The sequence below is a fragment of the Trachemys scripta genome, chromosome 3 (assembly GCF_013100865.1).
Source record: "Trachemys scripta elegans isolate TJP31775 chromosome 3, CAS_Tse_1.0, whole genome shotgun sequence".
NCBI lineage: Eukaryota > Metazoa > Chordata > Testudines > Emydidae > Trachemys > Trachemys scripta.
Genome location: NC_048300.1, coordinates 58620500 through 58642142, shown reverse-complemented (window position 1 = coordinate 58642142; position 21643 = coordinate 58620500). Strand labels below are relative to the sequence as shown.

At 43.0% G+C, this 21643-nt stretch overlaps 1 protein-coding gene across 1 annotated transcript in view; it reads right to left on the bottom strand.

The window, feature by feature from the left end:
* BTBD9 (BTB domain containing 9) overlaps positions 1-21643 on the bottom strand; it is a 272643-nt gene that overhangs the window by 105310 nt on the left and 145690 nt on the right. Inside the window, exon 7 of the mRNA XM_034764813.1 lies at positions 16994-17103. Within this exon, the coding sequence (XP_034620704.1) occupies positions 16994-17103 (110 nt within the window). The remainder of the gene's footprint in view (positions 1-16993; positions 17104-21643) is intronic.

Sequence of the window (21643 nt, the reverse complement as noted above, 5' to 3'; positions counted from 1 at the left end):
TGGTGGAATCTCCTTAGAGATTTTTAAGGCTTGGATCATTTAGTTGGGGTTGATCCTGCTTTGAGCAGGGGATTGGACTAGATGACCTCCTGAGGTCTCTTCCAACCCTAATCTTCTATGATTAATTTATCTGAAATAGAAGATTTTATGTGCCAGCCCCTGATGAAGGACAAACTTTCATTGATGAAGAGTAAGGGCAAAATATTATCTTTAATGCTAAATATTTATTTTCTGAAATTACCCCCTGTACTAGTTGATTCATTACTTTACCAATTTTGTGTAGCTAATAGCATTTTTTTGTTGTTGTTCTTCCAAGATATCAGTTGTCTAAAAGACTAATGGTCAAAAATAAATTTCTCCTGGAGACCAATTTCAAACAATTCATATTAAAAAATTATGAAAAGAAACCAAAGAAGAACTACTCAGAAAATTCTTAGGGCATAACAAACTAATTTCACATGGAAAGACCATCTACAAGGAGATAAAAACAGGAATTTTATGCTCTATTTTAAGACTATGTCAGAACACAAATACTTATAGAGTTGCAACTGCTGCTTCTATAATGTGCTTTTAAACTACTGCATTGTTTGAAACACAGTCATGTGAAACTTGAGAACTACTCATGAAACTCTACAGCTCTAAAAAATCATAGAGATCAATTTTAAATGAAGAGCATCCCTAGAATCCCATTTTTACAATGCTGCTCATGGCTTTCGTAAAAAGGAGTGGGAATATGGCTTTTCTTATTGCTGAGACTACCCCCCATATGCTGTTGAGATAAAATCAACCCCTATGCCAGAAATCCACTGCACTAACCCTAGGGTCCATGACAGAAAGCTACCAAGTACCATCTCTTCATGTGCCATATCAAAAGCTACTAAATGACCATACATGATAACCAAAAAAACATCTGGTCCTTCATGCCTGAAAACTGTCATTCACCAAATTTCTGATTTATAAGTAAAATAAATAAAATTGTGGCAAACACTGGAAATGTTTCAAAAGGAAGGACTCGACATGTGTTACTGTGGATAAACATGAAATTGCCCTTCCCCTGACAGTAAAAACTGCAAGTGCTGGCACCAAAAAAGAATGTTGTTTGGCTCTTCTCTCCCCTCCTTGCCTTGCAGACAGAGGAGACTTCCTTGGAATAAAGAAAACATATAGACTGCTGCTTTCAGTTTAAGGGGGAAAACTACTGACCTTTGGGTTAGAAAAGGGGCAATGCCAGTGTAACAATAATGCATTCAGTTTGTGGTTTGAGGCTTTATATCCCATTTCTAGATCCTTTGTAAATGGTGCAAGATATTAATTTAGCACTGCACGCCTCAGCTCTATTCAAAAATTTACTTGCACACACCAAGCCCTGCCCTCCCTCTGTTACGCTGAATGATTTTTGATCTACTCCACAACCGCCTAACTCCTAAAAAAAACTATTACCTTGCCTAGCTGGACTCCCCAATAATTGCCCAGAAACCTGTTTCATTACACATTGAATGCAATACTGTCTCCTTTTTACAGTGGTAAATTAAACAGTGATTCTAACTGCAACACACAGAAGGTGCCATACTGTTTTTGCTCCCAAGGGGAGTCTGCCACTCCCCATTTTGAATGTTCATTATCATCTTTCATACGCGCCTGATAAATTTATTAAAAACACCATCTGGATGGGACTCTGCTCTGTGCGGTATTTTCAGTCTTCCGGCTCTCTTCCTTTTTCCCACTGGAATTTCTGCCTCAATTTGTGTCATTTTGTTTACAAAAATGCACTGCCAAAAACAACAGTCTAGTTTCTATCTATTTCTGTTTTTCTTTTTCTATGCTTCAGTTATCCAACTATTACAGTAACCCAAGCTGCAAGAGAAAGCAAAAGAGGAATGACTACATGGAAGGGAATTACTTTTTTCACCTTCTGTGCACATAGCAATTTTGCTCAGACAAATTTAATTTGCTGTTATGGAATGCAAAGAATGCATGTTAACAAAGTGTGCACATTCAGTAAGCAAAGTAAAAAATGACTGTGGCAGTGGATAACAGGAAGAAAATACTTATCTAAAAATGATTTTACTGTTCCCCATTCTTATGCTGTAGCATGGAGTAGCCAATAGCTTGCCAGTATATTAAAGGGCAGTGTTATTTCCAGGACATGAGCTGAGGGCCACCTATACCAGCTATGTTTAAAGATAAGACTGACACGTTATTTAACTACCTTCCACCTATGAGAGAAAGTGGTGAAGAAAAACGTCAGTCAGATACGTATATTTTCCCTTCTTTTTTATTAGGAGGTATTCTTTTTTTAAATAACTATTTTTAACACTCAGTGTTTTCTGTAGGAAAAAATGGTCCCTAAGGTACAGTTCTACTCTGAAAAGTCACTTTGCAAAAGCAACACTGTGGATTTCCATATTTATATCTCAGTGACTTCCATAGCTGAGACTAAAGGTGGGTTCTTTCCATAGCAGGCATCACCACCAGTAATAATAGTCTGTTCAGGCCAAATTCTACCCTCAGTGAAACTAGTGCACCTTCAATGCCTTCAACTGGCTAGCATGGGTGTAAGTGATTGGTAATTAGCAAACAATTTTGTTGATGAACAGGAAGGAATAGACAGAATTCACCTGATTTTTCTATTGGCTCTCAGGGCTAACAGGAGTAATAAAAACATAATGTAGTTAATAAAATAAGTAGATACAACATAGAGGTCAATGGTAACTGGGATAAAATACAACATGGTTTTATAAGAGGCAGATCATGCCAGATCAACCTAATCTCTTTCTCTGAGAAGATAACTGATTGTTTAGACAAAGGAAATGCAGTAGATCTAATCTACCTGGATCTAAGTAAGGCATTTGATACAGTTTCACATGGGAAATTATTAGTTAAATTGGAGAAGATGGGGATTAATATGAGAATTGGAAGGTGGATAAGGAACTGGTTAAAGGGGAGACTACAACGGGTCATACTGAAAGGTGAACTGTCAGGCTGGAGGGAGGTTACTAATGGAGTTCATCAGGGATCAGTCTTGGGACCAATCTTATTCAACGTTTTCATTAATAACCTTGGCACAAAAAGTGGCAGTGTGTTAATAAAATTTGTGGACTCAAAGTTGGGAGATACTGCCAATATGGAGGAGGACTGAAATTTCATACAAGAAGATATTGATGACCTTGAAAACTGGAGTAACAAAAATTGGATGAAATTTAATAGGGCAAAGCGCAAGGTGCACTTAGGAACTAACAACAATTTTTTTTCTATAAGCTGGGGACTTAGTTGGAAGTGACAGAGGATGAGAAATACTTGGGTATATTGGTTGATCACAGGATGACTATGCGTCGCCAATATGATGCAGCCAAGAAAAAAGGCTAATTCAGTCCTAGGATGCATCAGGTGAGGTATTTCCAGTAGAGAGAGGGAAGTGTTAGTACCATTATATAAGGCACTGGTGAGACCTCATCTGGAATACTGTGGGCAATTCTGCTCGTCCGTGTTTAAGAAAGATGAATTCAAACTGGAGCACGTGCAGAGATGGGCTACTAGGATGATCAGAGGAATGAAGAACCAACCTTATGAGAAGAGACTCAAAGGGCTTGGCTTGTTTAGCCTAAACAAAGGCTGAAGGGAGATATGATTGCTCTCTATAAATACAACAGAGGGATAAATACCAGGGAGGGAGAGGAGTTATTTACGTTGAGGGCCAATGTTGACACAAGAACAAATGGATTTAAACTGGCCAACGAGTTTAGGCTTGAAATTAGATAAAGGTTTCTACCCATCAGAGGAGTGAAGTTCTGGAACAGCCTTCCAATAGAAGCAGTGGAAACAAAAAACCTAACTGGCTTCAAGACTGAGTTTGATAAGTTCATGGAGGAGATGGTATTATGAGACTGCTTAGAATGGCATGTAGCTGAGCTGCGACTGCTAGTAGCAAATATTCCCAACGGCCGGTGCTGGGATACTACATGTGGAGGGTTCTGAGTTACTACAAAGAACTACTACAAAGAATGTTGGGTTTGCCAACATGCTCAGGGTCCAACTGGCAGCTATATTTCGAGTCTGGAAGGAATGTTCCCTCAGGTCAGATTGGCAAAGACTCTGGGCGGTTTTCGCCTTCCTCTGTGGCATGCATCACTTGGCAGGTTTAAACTAGAGTAAATGATGGATTCTCTGTAACTGGAAGTCTTTAAATGATTATTTGAGGACTTCAGTAACTCAGCCAGAGGTTAGGAGTCTATTATAGGAGTGAGTGGGTGAAGTTCTGTCGCCTACAATGTCCAGGAGGTCGGACTAAATCAGGAGTCTCAAACTCAATTTATCTTAGGGCCAGTGCCAGTCCTCAAATCCTCCCAGCGGGCCAATGTCACTTATGCTGCCCAGAACCCGCGCCCCAAAAACTCCGCCCCCCAAAAAACTCCATCCCCCACCTGCCTAAGGCTCTGGGACGGAGTTTGGGTGGAGAAGGAGGCCTGGGGTAGGAGATTGGGGTGCAGGCTCTGGGAGGGAGTTTTCGTGGGGGAGGGGGTCTGGGGTGCAGGCTCTGGGAGGGAGATTGGAGGCTGGGGGTGTGTGGGGAGGAGGTGCAGGCTCTGGGAGGGAGTTTGGGGGTGGGAGGTGTATGGGAAGAGGGTGTAGGCTCTGGGAGGGAGTTTGGGGCTAGAAGGGGGTATGTGGGGAGGGGGTGGGGGTGCAGGCTCTGGGAGGGGGTCGTGGGTGCGGTGCTTACCTGGGGCTCCAAGGCGGGACAGGCCGGGGGGCCTCCACGCCTTTCTGCCCCCAGGCACTGCCCCCGCAGCATCCCATTGGCTGCAGGGGCGCTCGGAGTGGGGGCAGCGCATGGAGGCACAGCCCAGCCCCTGGGCTGCAGGGAGGGGCCGGCAGCCACTGGAGCGAACAGGCAGACGCCCGCTCAGCTCCACTGCGCTGCTGGGGCCCCTGAGGGGGGAGTGCCCGGGAGCAGCAGGTGGGGCCAAGGGAGAGACCTGGCCCCAAAACTGCTGGAGCCCCGCAGGCCACATTGGGGAGGCTCGCAGGCCGCAGATGGCCTGCCGGCCAGGAGTTTGAAACCCCTGGACTAGATGATCATGGTAGTCCCTTCTGCCCTTTATGTCTGAGTCTATATCTATGTAAACTAGATCAGTGGTTCTCAAAGGTGGTCCGCTGCTTGTTCAAGGAAAGCCCCTGGCGGGCCGGGCTGATTTGTTTTCCTGCCGCGTCCAGAGGTTCAGCCGATCGTGGCTTCGACTGGCCGCAGTTCACCACTCCAGGCCAATGGGGGCTGCAGGAAACAGCGCGGGCTGAGGGATGTGCTGGCCGCCCTTCCCGCAGCCCCCATTGGCCTGGAGCGGCCAGTGGGAGCCGTGATCAGCCAAACCTGCGGATGCAGCAGGTAAACAAACCGGCCCGGCCCGCCAGGGGCTTTCCCCGAACAAGTGGTGGACCAGCTTTGAGAACCACTGAATTCGATCACACCAATTAAGAGCTCAATGAGACTATTATAAGACACATCCTTTCTTCAGAAGCATCCATTATTACTGAAACCTAGTTTCCTCTAGAGTATCGATAAAGAGGGAAATTTCCAGAAGGCACAAATGGGAGTTTAGGGCCAAGTATCTGATTCCCATTGACTTTCAGTGGGAGTTAGATGCTTAATTCCCATTTATTCCTTAATAAATCTCTCCCCAAAACCTTACATTGCACTTGATAAAAGGCAGTTTCATTTTGTGGATAAAAGACCATACTCGGTGTCAGGAGATGTGGATTTTAAACCCCCAATGTGCCAGTGATTCACTGTGTGACCATGGGCGAGACACTTACTTCTTTGAGCTTCTGTTTCCTCAACCGTAAAATGATATTTAACCACCTACATAAAGCTCTTTGAATTCCGTATTAAGTGCTAATTATTATATTAGAAGTGTTTATTAATACTTAGCATATATGTAACATAAATCCTCAACACCCTTTGAGATAGGTATGTGTTTGTAGCGAGGCGCTGTAATTCCCCGCTGCCCCGGAGAGGGACAAGCCTCTCCGGACACCAAAGTGGGAGGAGCCAGTGAATCCTGCGCCAGCCCCGCAGAGGTCACGGCGCAGGACAGGAAGTATAAAAGCCCAACCCAGAGCTCACTAGAAGAAAAGCCGCCGGAGAGGCCAGACGCCTGTGGCCTAGCTCCTGGTTGGGAGACCCCAGCAATCGGCAGCCGACCCAAAGACTGGCCAGACCAGCCGATGCCGACCAGAGCCCGGAGAAGCTGTCAAACCTGTCCCTCACAAGTTACCCAGCAGAACTGCCAAGCCTACCGCTCGCTGGTTACCCTGAGGAGCCCATGGTGCTTGACCCCTTGGAGGACACTGTTCATACCCAGGTACCTCTAGAGAGGGAGTTAGGAAGTAGCCCGGGGCAGCCGACCCTAGTCTGGCTGCAGCACTGCCTGAGCCTATGTCAGTGTGTTGCAGCCAGGATCCCCACTGACACAGCAGCAAGGCCTTCTGCCGCTGCAGGGCCCTGGGCTGGGATGCAGTGGAGTGGGTGGGCCTGCGTCCCCCCTGCTACCCAACTCGTGGGTGGCAGTCTCCCCATCTCGCAGGCCCTTCGGAGCCAGGAGCCTGGGCCTGCTGTTTACCTGTTTGCTCAGCCCCGTCTGAGGACCTGAGCCCGTGACTCACTCCTGCCTGCCGACCGGGTGTGAATAACTGTTATGTTTTGCCTCTACTACTGCTGTGGCACGAGACCCCCACAGCCAGGCTAATTCCCCGTCACAACTGAAAGGAAATAGCGAGGCAGTGTGGTTCCCCACCGCCCCAGAGAGGGACGAGCCCCAGCCAAACCCCTCTACAGTGTTATTTGCCCCATTTCACATGAGGAAAGACACAGAAAGATTAAGATATTTCCCTAACGTCACTCAGTGAGTAAATGGCAGAATTGGGATTAGAATTCAGGAGATCCTGGCTCCCAGTCCTGTGCTCAAGCCACTAAATAATACTGACTTTTTAAATTGATAACTGTCCTTCCCACCTTTAAAGATTGAAAACCCAAGGTCTGACAAATTATTTGCTGTAGATGGCAATTTTTATGTTTACCACCATTAGTAGTTAGACAAGCCAGTCAGCACCCTGGGTATTACATAGGAATGTGAATTTTCGCATACACTCCTATGTAGTAGAATTTGCTACCTGGAAGAAAAGAGGGAGAAAGTTAGAATCAATAAGGTTTCTACTGATCTGAGAGAAACTAGTAACACTTGCTAGTGTTGCATGCAATTGGCTGGTTTAGAATCTGGTCAATATCTGCTGGGGCTTGCTGTTTCTGACCCAACGAATCAGATCAAGATTATTCAAGTCATTAGAACGAAACAGACTTTTAACTAATACCATAGGGGCTATAGAGCTCTTTCATTAAACATGAGGGCCTACCTTCAGCCTGCTTTCAGAAACAGCAATTGCTTCAGAAAAACTTAGGAAATGAGCATTGTTTGCTGCAGCACAGGAAACAGGGAAGAAAGAAAACCTAAACCACGGGAATAGATCTTTAGATCTACAGAGAAATGGACAGGAGTAAATAAAACTGGGCATGTGGCTGTTCTTTGCTGTAGAGGGAAAAAAATTCCCAGCAGTATTTAGATAATCTTAAAATTTTCATAATTTCCTAAGGGTATGCTTAGTGCAAAGCTGACAGATGTTGCTGGGAAAACCTGTTCAACTTTGAAAAAAAGGTAACCTTTAAAAGCGGAGCGGGAACAAGATACGACAGCTTTGTGTAGATTTGACATTAAACTGGTCAAGAAAACAGCACCTCTCACTGCTTCACAATGGGGGAGAGAGTAATATTTCACAAAGCTGAACTGCATTACTAGGAAATTGATTTGGCTGTTTTCCCTTTGCTATATGCTTAAATTATTTTTTAAATAACTGCCATTGAGCAAAAGACAAGTGAATGATTATTTATTCCGTTTCTTTCTTTCCTTCCTTTTTTCTTTAAAACAATTTCTCATAAGGTACAGGATGGTCTGCAAATGAGGGTTCGCAATGATTCATAAGTTCTGAATAGCTTTCCCCAGAGGGTAACCAAGGGCATTCTATTTTTTATATCCATCTCCTGCTCTTTACCCATTATTCACTGTTTTCCCCTGGTATGTTATGTAGAAGTAGAAAGATAGGCCGATAAATTGAGACAGACCTGAAAAGCCAGAGATAAGTACAACAACATATAATATAGATTTTTCAGATTGTACTCCCAATGACCTGGACCAGACCTTAAGGTAAGGTGAGAGGTTGCTCATACCCCCATGCTTGCATAGTCCATGACATTCCCTAAGCAGAAGATGCCAATAGTGCCAGATTTGAGGATTTCAGTAACTCAGCCAGAGGTTAGGGATCTGTTACAGGAGTGGGTGGGCATGGTTCTGTGGCCTGCAGTGTGCAGGAAGTCAGACTAGATGATCATGATGGTCCCTTCTGGCCTTAAAGTCTATGTGTCATAATATCCCTGCTGTACTAGACACTGACTATTGTTGCCTGGAACTGAGCTTAGGTAATCAAATTCTCTTCACTCCAAAGCAGAGAAGGGCAAAAGCAAGCTCCAAGATGAGAAAAGACAACAAATGTATAAGGGAGCTCCTGACCCTTTTAGTAGATCCTGGTCACTGGGTAGTTAAAGAGCTCTAGCAAGGTCTTCACATCCCAGGGTCCTGACTCTGCATCCAAACTAATAGCTCTGTCATTTGCTAAGACACTGGTATATTTTGTTTTAAATTTCTAAATAAAGTCTCAGACTTAATGCTGTTCAAAATTTTTGATGGTGAAATTCATTAAAGTAATCACTGTGTCTCTTTTTAAAATTTTATGTCCTTGTTAAGCAAAATATTTATGTCAATTCTATAAGGATGTATGTAGGGCTGTTTAACAAATGTATGCATTTACAGACTAACAATGTGCTATAAGGAAAATTAAAGCTCTGCCCAAACATCTGCATAGGGGAACAATTTCACAGGATCTCATTCATTTATATCACTTATCTTGTTTATCAGGACAATGAATTGTAAATTGGCACTAAAACAAGCAGTACTAGAAAGAGCAATTCCATCTAGCTTTCCCTTAAAACTGCTAGACAACTGCCATTAAAGCTTTTTGGGTACTGCTTACAGTACCTGTTTTACATCTCTCTTCTCACATTAACTTTTAAATGTCATACCTTGGGAGCTAATGGTTTTGACATGAAAATATTGTATGTAAAACACAGTGACATAAAATTGCTATTATCAATCTACTACATGAAATTACACTTCACTTTTATTACTTGTTTGCCAGGCTCCTAATCTCCACTTTACAGCGATGGCCATTATGTAGACGCTACACACTTGAAAATAATATGTCTGACAAATGTTCCTCCCTGTATGGATAGCTACCTGATCCAATTGAATAAGTCCAATAAAGAGATTAAATAACATAGACTAAATGCAGTTGCATGAGAACCCCTCAAAAGCCTCTCTCACTGATCCAATTTTTTGTTATTCCTTTGATTGATGCTTTAAATAAGAAGACCCTTTTGTATCATCCCTGGCAATTGTCCAGGAAGTTGTTAAAGGTCACACAGCTCTTCCTAAAATGGCTGTGACCCCCTGATGGACTAGCCAACATGGATTTTCTTAGTAAAACAGGATCTTATAATGACTACATTGTAATATCTTGTTTAGTATTTAATGGCTGCCACACCGTCTACACAGTAGACAATGCAGTAACTGTATCTAATAGCTAGTCTAAATAAACAGTACACAGCAAGCTGGAGTGTAAATCCACAGTGCACTAGCCTGCCACACACTAATTGTCCATGTAGACACTGCTATCGTGCCCTAAAAGTTCCCTAGTGCACTTTGAGCTACTCCACATTGAAACAGGAGGTCAGTGTGCACTAGGAAACCTAACATGATGGCAGGATCCACACAGACAGTTAGTGAACGGCAGGCTAATGCACTGTATATTTACACCCCAGATTGCCTAGACCAGGGGTGGGCAAACTTTTTGGCCCAAGGGCCACATCAGAGTTGTGAAACTATATGGAGGGCCAGGTAGGGAAGGCTGTACCTTCCCAAACAGCCTGGCCCCCGCCCCCATCCACTCCCTCCCACTTTCCGCCCACTGACTGCCCCCCTCCTTGTCCCCTGACTTCCCCCTCCAGGGACCCCCGCTCCTAACTGGCCCCCGAGACCCTCCCCCTATCCAACCCCCCATTCCCCGTCCCCTGACTGCCCCGACCCCATCCACACCCCCGCCCCCTGACAGGCCCCCCTAGGACTCCCACACCTATCCAGCTGCCCCCAGCTCCCTGACCCCCTGCCAGAACCTCCCCCCAATCCAACCGCCCCCTGCTCCGTGTCCCCTGACTGCCGCCGGGGACTGCCTGCCCCTTATCCAACGAGCTGCCAACAAGAGAGATGTGTTCTAAGCCCCTCCCCTCTAACAGAATTAGGCACCTAGCTGCAGGCTGCAGGATGATGCCTATCTCGCTAGTGATCCACAACCAGAAACCCCTCTTCTGGAGTCTGGCAGCTTAGGCAGCTAAGCAGTTTCTTGTGAGAATGAGTTAGGCACATGCCTAACTTCACACAAAACACTGGAGGCAGCAGCAGCAACCTCCTTACAACTTCTAGTCCAGTGATTAGAACTGAAAAGAGTGAGAACCAGATTGAATTTCCACCCCTTCGGCTTGATAGGACAAGAGGAAGTGAAAGGATTTGAACAGATATCTCCTCTCTCTCAAGAGAGTGCTCTAACTAGAGCCCTGCAAATCTGCGTATATCTGCTTCATATCCATGGATATCCGCTTCATATCTGCAGACCATTTTTGCAGATAGTGGATTGGATGCAGATACAACCATGCAGGGCTCTACTCACCAGTGGCGCCTGGCCTCTGGCATCTGGCTTGGGCAGCCCAGGGGACGCTTGGGGCCAGTGGCCAGAGGGCAGGTCAGAGTCGGGGCTGTCCAGCACCCACTCGCTACGCCGCTTCCTCAAGACCCCGCCCTTGTGCTTTCCCTTATCCCCAGTCCTCACCCTCACGCTGTCTCTTCCTGCAAGACCCCACCCCCCACTCATTAGCCCTTATGAGATGGCTTGCTTCTGCGGGTGCGGAGACAGGTAAAAGACGGCTAGCGGATCGCAGGTTGATATTGGCGGATGTGGATCCACATTTTTGTATCCGCGCAGGGCTCTAGCTCTAACCTCTGAAACTATGGGATAATTTGATAAGGGTGTTTCTCAGTCTGTGAAAGCAGTTGCACTGTGGATAAATACCGAAATAGTCATTGGGCCAGAGAGAGAGAAATAGAATGGCTCTCTAGCCTTGTGATTAGGGCAGCCACCTGCAAGGTGCAAGACCCAAGGTCCAGTCCCTCTGCTCCAATCATTCTTTATTTATCAAAAGTGGAACAGCTTCAATAGGAGATACTGAGAAAGACCCATATCAGAATATCTCATAGCTCAACGGTCAGAGCATTCTCCTGAGGTATGTGGGAGGCCCTGTTCAAACAGTTTCTCCTTACCTCAAGCAGAGGGGGAATTGAATCTGGGTTTCCCACATCCTAGGTGAGTGCTTTGACCACTGGGCTAAGAGTTATACAGTGGGAACCATCCCTTCCTCCTCTGGCAAGATACTGAATGAGGCCTGATTCTCTGAGCATGGGGCCCCTGACCCTTCTGTGCCTGGGAGATCATGGACAGGACCAGAGACAGGCTTTTAATTCTGCGATGACATAATCTATGGTCTGTTCCCCAGGCAGAGGGGGAGTGCGGCAGCTGCAGGGGCAAAGGAAACTGTCTAGTTTCCTCTTCCTCTGCTTCATTTCAAAGGACTGGAAAGCACAATCCAAAAACTTCATAAAATCTGGCCTGTGATTTCTGTAATGAGAAGCAGAGGACACATGATTGGGAAAGCATAAAGGAGCAGGAGTCTAAGCCTGTCCCAATGGATGCAGGGGAGATGTATCATCTGCAGAGCCTTCTGACTGAGATCTTACTGAAAATCTAGCCATCTTGAGCTCTGTGTTAAATTTAATTATTAATAAGATGCACAAATAAAAAACATCAAATTGCATTAAGTCACCCAGCTCTATCAAAACACACAACTGAAGTTAGAGTGAGAACATGTCCCTACTGTTCCAACAAAGATTAGAAGAAAAAGTATTCAAATACGATATAAATATTTCTGATTGAAACTTTAACATCTTTCAATTTTTTGTAATATAATGCATTTCAACAACCCTAAGAGGTTCCATGGAAATTTGCAAAACATTAGAAAAAATCTCAGGCTTCCTATGGTCAATATAAACATTTACAATTCAATTTATTGCACTTTCAGTTTTGTCTTACAACAGTAACATGGAAAACGAAGTCAATAAAGATCAGGCTAGTTATTCCTGTTATCATCAGGCTAGAATTCAAATAATTTCCTGGCAGAATTCTATGCCATTTATATGCTAATTGTATCACAGATAATGGCATGCTTTCAATATACTGTTATTCTTTGCTAAAATCTAACTGTAACTTTAACAGGGTAACTTACCATTTAATGTTGCTATAAAAAAAGATATTTAAGTCTTTACAACCTTTAGCAACAGAGATTGAGCAAAACCAAGAGTCTCCACCACTAGATTGAAACTGAAATGCAACTGCTTTTATAAGGCATCCATTGACATGCAACTACTAAAACAGACAAAGAAAGCAGCAACGTTACACCAAAACTCTGCCAAAACCAAACCAAGTGTCAGAGAGATATTATCTGAAAGACCAGTGAATTAGGATCTAAGCTCACACATATACCCCCACACATTGACCCTCTTATTAAGAGGTGGGCAAATTATGGCCTGCAGGCCGCATCCGGCCTGCGGGACCCTCCTGCCTAGCCCCTCAGCTCCTGGCCCAGAAGGCTAAACCCCGGCCCCTCCCCTGCTGTTCCCCTCTCCCCCACAGCCTCAGCTCAATGCGCTGCCGGCGCAATGCTCTGGGTGGCGGGCTGTGAGCTCCTTGGGCAGGCAGCTGCAGAGCCGCGGCCTGACCCAGTGCTCTGCGCTGCGCAGTGTTGTGGCTGGCTCCAGCCGGGTGGCACAGCTGCCTGTCCTGGTGCTCTGGGTAGCGCGGCAGTAGTGCCGCCAGCCAGGCAGCACGGTAAGGGGTCAGAGGAGATTGGATAGAGGGCAGGGGAGTTCGGGATGGTGGTCAGGGGGTGGGGATGTGGATAGGCTTTTATTTATTGGCCTGACAAAGTAGCCTTTAAATAATACAGCTCTTACTTCACAAGTTGAAAGCAAACAGTGTTACATGTGCCCTAAACTGTAGATTAAATACCCAAAACAGCACCATAAGTAATTCTTAAAATGCCAGCTCTGTTAATACTATAATACACATGTATATGTTACTGATTTGCACACAGTAATAATATGGCTTTACATGAGTGAGCACAAGATTTCTGCACCTTAAATTAGGTAAGACCGTATTTATTTAAAAAGTATTTACTCCATCATGCTGGGTACTATCCTCTGTTGAGTAACTGCATACTCTTATTGATATTGTACTTTTTCTTTAAATGCAATTCCTTCCTACACTGCCTGGATACCCTGCCTTGCTGACATCAGATATGATATTATTTTGTGAACTCCTCAGGGCACAGATAAGGTCTTTTTATCTGTATTATGAGGGAGTCTTGCACACTCTTGAACCACGTCAAATAAAATTTAGAAAGACTTAACCTGATCTTTCATATATCTTTGTCACAGTGTGACTGGCCCCTTTAAGAAAGGGTGGGTGTCCAGAGCACCTGCGACTGATTAGCTGCTACCCAGTTGGGTTTAATTAGGTCAAAGCACATGGGCCTGAGGAGAGGGAAGACAGGAAGAGGAAGGGGAGAGCTGCCTGGGAGAAGCAAGGAAAGATGTAGGAAGGAACTGCCTGAGAAATACGTAGAGAATAGCAAGTGAGAGCTACCTGGGAGGAGTAAGGAAAGAGGCAAGGGATAGCTGCCTGGGAGAGACAGGAAGTTTCTGCAGGCATTACTTGGAAACAGGGAGGAACTGGCTAGGAGACAAGTGGAAAGGCTAGCCTGCTGACCTTCCTGAGCCAGAAAGCCAGTGATAGGAGGTTGGAAAGGGCTCAGTAGTTGGATTGTGTTTGGGCAGAAGTGTTATGAAACTGGTCACTCTCAGGTGGATGGCCAGGAGACTGGGGCTCTGGAACAAGAGCAGAAAAGAACTGGGAACTGAGCGCTGGTGGACTCACAGGTGGATGATCTAGAAGTAATATCCCTGGAAAGGGGAATGGAAAATTGCTATACCTTTCTATGTATTACTGTGAGAATTGACAGAACGGTTTAGCATGAGGATTCTATGGATTATTGCAGGTATATATGACTACAGTGTGCCCACAGGTGGGACTCTGAATTGGACAGTGAGAGGAACTATGCTCTTATTATGGCTAGACCAAGGGGAAACTGAGACAGGCATACTTGTTCTGCTGCAGCCTGCCACAGGAGGGCTCCACAGGCGGGGGCTGCCTTCTCACATACTTATAAGCCTAAAAGGAGATTTTAAAAGAGATTTTATGGTAAGTCTCATGAAATGCTGAAGAGTGATTGTGAAATTACCTCGTTTCTCCACAGTACATGTCTAAATGGAGGACTGGAAGACTCAGAGACTAGCTCTCCACAGTCAAATCTCACAAAAGAAACTTAGAGAAATGTCCCACTAGAATTTTTTCCCCCTTTTTGAAAACGGTTTTTCCTCCAACTTCACTGCAGCATGCATACAATTTAAAAATTCTGTGAATCCTGAAAGGCCTCCTCTGAATTCTGGATCTTACTATCCTAAGAGGCAATGAAATATACTGCAAGAAATGGTGCTTCCTGTCTGGGTTGGAGCGTACAAGACAATTCTTCAAATGATGTCACACAGCAGCTACAGGTAGTCTCAAATAATCTTTATAAAAGATTATTTTGTAACAGTTACTGTAGTCATTAAGCATAGTAAGTGTGACACAGAGGCATATTGGTGATTCATTACTGTATGTCAGGTCTGACATACTCACTACACTTAACATAGTGTTATCATGATATATACCCAGAAGATGGCATGTAATATATCATTGGAAAACTAATAACTCACTAATCATTAATATTCTTGCATGATGTATGTATGGGGTGTGTACAAAGAGTTATAAATATGTGCTAGAATTACGTTCCTAAAATATGTTTGGCAAGCGATGCATAAGCACAGTTTGCCCTTTAAACAAAGGAACAGGTATTTGCTTGTCTGTCTAGCCTGGTCATCAGCCAGACAATGAAAGTATATTTACATATAAAGTAAACAAAACTATCGAGCTAATAAGCATGGGAGAAGGCAGCATGGCATCTACATCCCATGAGGAGAGAGATCCTTCATCTAGGGATACACTTCAGAAGAATAAATTTCAAAGGTTTATTGAGCAATAAAGACAGGGGTTCTGAAACGCAAATCATAAGTAATTGAATCAACTGATTGTATACAATATTACTGTATTATAAAAGTGTATTGAGTAAGATCTTTTATGAAAGCCTGTCACGCAAGTGAATAATATTGTGAAATGTATGCGTTAACACTATATGAGGAATTATGGATACTAGCTGATATTATGCTTTAAAGTCTATGATCAAACACAGGGAAGGTAGCTATCTACCTGTTTCCAGTGTAAATTAAGCATTATGGAATCAAAACAATGGAACCCCTATTTACGTATGAATCAGCAGGGGGATGGGAAGTCAACAGGAAGGGAAGAATAGTAGGTAGCTGTCTCTTGTAACAGGGTCAATGAACTTTGGAAGGTATAAGCAGAAACAGAAAGCCATTGTGGTATCCATCACTTGGGGGATTAAAGGGGCCAGGGTTCCTGAAATCATAGAATGTTGAATCCTTCAGCCAAAGGGGTTGAAGTCTATGGGAACTGAGTTTAGGTGAGAAACCTGCTTAGGCAAAGATTGTAACTTGCTGAAATTAAGTTTAGTGGTAGAAAAGTATTTTTACTTTTGTTTCCTTGTAACTCTTTCTCTCTTTTTCCTTACATTAGGCATCACTTAATCTTATGTCCTTTTATTAAAATGAACTTGTTTTATTTTACTATAAACCAAATCAGTACTGTGATTGAAATGAGAGCATTTGTCAAACCCCAGTTAAATTAATGAGCTACCGTATATTACTTCTTTAAAGGAGCAACAAAATTAACTTCAGTAAGGATTCAGTGAGAGAGCTGGACACTGCAGAGAGACATCTCTGAAGAATTCAGAATTTGGGGCTCTGAAGAATTCAGAATTTGTTTGTTACCTGCAAGGTAAGGTTTGGACTGGCAGAGTCCTGAAGAATTTGCTGGCAAGGCAGACAAGCTGGTGTGTTAGGGAGTTGTCACACAGCTTACCTGTAGCATTTGCTGAGGCTTGAGAGGGATAACATAGTAACTCACAATGCTGAGAATTCCAGCAGACAGTGACAGTAAATCTTTTAGGCTTGGCCTATACTCAAAACTTGAGTGAGCATAACTATGTCAGGCAGAGATATGAAAAAAACACACACCCCGACTGACATAATTATGGCGACAAAACTCCCAGTGTAGACACAGACAGAAAAGTGCTTCTGTAAGCACAGACAACGTTCTTTGCGGAGGTCATATTCCTATATTACAGAAAAATTCCTTCTGTCAATGTATGCTGTGTCTACACTAGGTAACTATGAAGGCATTGCTGTGACACCATAGGCTCTGTAGTGCAGACATCTTTAAAGTCATTTAGCCAATCTACAATGGAAACCAGCACAGGAATATTCTTACAAACAAATGGGCTTTGCTTCTACTGGTATGAGTGGAAACCTAGGCTTGCAAAGACAAGATGAGTTCAGGCAATAAACCTGAAATGACTGAGAACAAAAGTGTCTTTGGTAATTTATAGACAGTAGAGATAACTATAGAATTAAAAAACAGTTGTATTTCTTACCTATAAGACCTTTCTCAAGAGTGAAGGTTTTGTTGGTAAACATGCATTCAAATGCCACAATATGGAAAACTTTGTTCACTGTGTTGTGGGTGCCAACTATTCGGATGTACCTAAGAGAAAATAGAGAAAAAACAAGTTAAAGACAATAAAGACTCTCTTCCCAAGTTACCAATGATTCATTAGGACGCTGTCAGGGCTCTTGCCCTAGCAAAACATTTTGCCGAGCTACAAGAACCGGAGAATTGTAAAGATGATTATGGATTTAACTACAGATATTGCACCTACTCAGAAGTGCTGGCTCCAACAGAATTTAGGAGAATTACAGCAAATTTAAGAGCTGTGAAATTTATCAGAATTTTACAGGCTTTGGTTTAGATTTATCAGGAAAATCAAAACAAGACATCATCCAGCTCGAACATTAGCTGTTCGTACAACTGTTTGTCCATAATACAACCACATTTGAGAACTACAGATAGCTTCCTGATTCTACTAATGGCTATGGAGACTGATCAACAACTTTCCACCACCATGAAAGATTTCATACACTAAAAACAAACTCGATAAATCAGTGTTGCTTCCCTACAGAAGCCATAAATTCTTTTACTATAATGCTGCTTCTAATTCCATATTGCTAAATTAACTCTTGACACATCAGACACCAACTTCCTTTTATTAATTACAGAAAAGTTATTTGAATAGTCAGGCTTTGTTAGACAAAGCTACCTCTGGGTTTCACTCTTGGTTGCATAGCTTGAACTTCCGAACGTTAACGCAAAGTCACAGGCAGCGGCTCTTGAACAAAGTGGCCTATCCACCCTTTGCATTACCTTGGAGGCTTCACCTTCTACAAACAAGTATTAACCTTGAATCAATCTGCTCCCCTCATTTTCCAAAGGGATCTGACAGTTCAGAGGTTAATGAACAGCTGAAGTCATTATTATGAGTTCTGGAAAATCCCAAATGGGATACTATATGCTTTCTTGGTGGATCTAAAAAAACAACCACGAAAATGACTTGAATAGATGATAGCATTTCTCCAATTATGAATTATCCACACTGAAGGAAGGTGCATATTAAATGAACAGATTTCAATTAAGAGAAAGTAGAATCTGTAAGACTTTAGCAATATCTTTCCCTCTGCTGTGTAAAATAACCTTTCATTTATCTAATGTAATTTTAGTTCTAACCTAATGGCTGTTCACTAATACAGTAAGATTGTCTCACGTTCTTAATCACTCCAAGTTAACTAGGTAAAGTAAATGATTATTTCTTTTTAGCCCTTAACTAAGAAAGCTTTTTGTACTTAGAGCTATTTTCCCTTCTAGTTTTATTTAAGTCCCATCTACATAACAAAATGATTGTGTCAGAGGAACAATTCTTAAAAAACATTGTTGATAAATGTTTCAACTAATATGTATTTTTAATTATTGTAGGTATATCAGAATTCTTTAAAATGATTTTAAATAAGTGTTTTTATGAAATGTTTACTCCATCCACAAAGTTGGCTAACCTATGTAAGCCGAAAACATTTGAAAGATCAACTTTTAAAATAAATTTCCTAACAATGTGATTTTATGTTGCAGACAGAATTTTCATCTATCTTTAGGCAGCTAACAAATAGATTTATTTACTTTATCTGCTGACAATTTCAAACTGGTCACTTACTTCAAAGTTATTACTAAATACACTTTTTGGCCAACTTATGTGACATGCTAAACCGTATTGAATTTATGAACTTTCTCCAACAGGGAGCTGTAAGCTCTATCTGCCCTACACATGATGCAAGACATGCAATGTTAACTCTTGTGAGTAGCACAACTTTGGCCCTTGCTGCAGGCAGTCATGTGATTTTTGAGGGAAACAAAAAGAAACTCCTTCATACAGGGGTGATATACTACACTGCATGCCTAGAAACCAAAGTTCTAGTCCCAGTTCTTTCAATGACCGCTGTTAATATTTCTGACCCCTTCACAATCCTTATAATGAATCAAGACTTCATGCCACTATGTTGGGGGTAACTATCATTCACCCATTTCACAGATAGATACCTGAGAGTACACACACGGTCATTTCAGGCTGGGAACAGAACATAACAGAGCCAAATATTATACACTTTGCCACACAGCGTTTCAGAAGGAATAAGTCAAATCAGGTGCTTAGTAAACTATGCTAACACAGTAAAAAGAACGAGGAGTACTTGTGGCACCTTAGAGACTAACAAATTTATTTGAGCATAAGCTTTTGTGGGCTAAAGCCCACTTCATCAGATGCATACAGTGGAAAATACAGTAGGAAGATATACACACAGAGAACATGAAAAAATGGGGGTTGCCATACCAACTCCAATGAGATTAATCGACTAAGGTATGCTATTATCAGCAGGGGAAAAAAACTTTTGTAGTGATAATCAGGATCGCCCATTTCAAACAGTTGACAAGAAGGTGTGAGTAACAGTAGGGGGAAAATTAGCATGGAGAAATAGTTTTTAGTTTGTGTAATGACTCATCCACTCCCAGTCTTTATTCAAGCCTAATTTAATGGTGTCCATTTTGCAAATTAATTCCAGTTCTGTAGTTTCTCCTTGGAGTCTGTTTTTGAAGTTTTTTTGTTGAACCACTCTTAATGCTAACACAGTGTGGCTCGGTTTCACCCTCTAGTGGCTAGATCATATGTAAAAGCATATGACTGCTACTTGCTTCTACACAAAGAGCTCTAGTTCTTTAGTTTAAGTGGTAGAAGTTCATGCTTTTACATCTAGCAGTCCCAGGTCTGGTCCTCTCAGATTACCCAGAGGCATTGTTACATTTGACTTTGCTGACGATAACTCTCAGATCACACTGCTCCCAGAGCCAGTAACCAAAATACTGATGCTCAGAATTCTACTGCAGTCTCAAAAAAAATTGCAAAGTGTGTGTTGTCTCCCTGTATAGGCTGGTCCACATAGAGAATAACAACATGCTCTTTTCCTCCACCAGTTACTTCTAAAGTACCGGTATAGGAGGAAAGGTCAGTGCTATGAATCTGAAGGTTGTTAAACTCTGCTTATAACCCATGTGGGGTGAAAAAACATATACATATATGTATAAAAGTTAGTGAAACAACCCTGGAGTAACTGTTGGCATGATTTTATATTGCAAAACATTGTATTTAGAAGTGAATTTGGTGGTTGTATTATTGTTGTATTTCTGGTGTTTATATCTTTCGCTTTAAGGATAGGGTGTGATACTCTTCTGTAGAGTCTTTCAGATTGAGAACAAGGGGCAAGAGATTTTGCTAGTGAGTCCAGAGAGGGGAAGAACCTGCCCGTTCAAACTCCAAAAATTTCAGAACTTATAATAAATCTATCTTTCAGAAGGCAAGCATTATTATCTAAAGTGTAACATGAAAACTTATGGGGGACTGAATGTATCAGGACATTGCTAATGAACAAAGCCCTTCGCTGTTGGTATTTACTGATTCTCTCGAAAAAAATTGTGGGTTTTGAAAAAGCCAGTATTTGGGTTTTACTGATTTTTTCACCCAAATTTTGGCTTTTTTGGGACCCATAAATATTCTGCGGAGGAAACACACATGGCTATGCTGAAGGGCCAGGGTCAGGAGGGTAACGGAAGGCTGCAGTCCATGAGTACTGTTTGCCCACCCATAGACTGCGCCCGCTGCTGATCCCAGCCCTTTGGCACAGCCCTGTCCACTTCCCGGGGCCAAACTGAAGGGCTGGGGTCAGGAGTGGGTGCTGTCTGGCAGAGGAAGCTGATGGGCTCTTTGTGGGTGGTCTCTACTGCCAGACCAGGCTCTCTGCCCATCTCGTTCTCCAGTGGTGCAGGTGCAGCAGCCATCAATTGGCAGTTAGGCTACTCTGTGCAGGAAACCAGCAGAGACTCTGTGAATGGGGAGCTGAAGATAGGACCCTGTGATCTGTGGCAGGACGGTCAATGCTCCTGGCCATTCAGCACAACCCACTCTGCTTCCTTCCCCTAATCTCAGCTGAGTCCTTGTAAAAGCTCCTGCAGTGGGGGTCAACACTGCATAACTCACTGTACAGTTGCAACAGTTGACAATATTGTAATTGTCAGACACATATTGGGGGTTAGTGAGGGGGGGTTCAAAAATAAGAAGACAGGCCAAAAACATTATTTTATTATTATTTTTATTTCCATCTCATGATTTTGGGGCTAATATCCTGTTTTGAGAATGCTTGGTGAAGATCTTGTAGGTGCTGGTCTCTGTCTGAGGGGTTGGAGCAGATGCGGTTGTAACCACAGACCAACACCTAGAAGATCTTCACCAAGCATTCTCAGAACTACGATACCCACACAAGGAAATAAAGAAACAAATCAACAGATCCAGACGTGTACCCAGAAACCTCCTGCTACAAGACAGGCCCAAAAAAGAAACCAACAGAACTCCACTGGCCATAACCTACAGTCCTCAGCTTAAACCTCTCCAACGCATCATCAGTGATCTACAACCCATCCTGGACAATGATCCCTCACTTTCACAGACCTTGGGAGGCAGGCCAGTCCTCGCCCACAGACAACCCGCCAACCTTAAGCATATTCTCACCAGCAACCACACACCGCACCATAACAACTCTAACTCAGGAACCAACCCATGCAACAAACCTCGATGCCAACTCTGCCCACATATCTA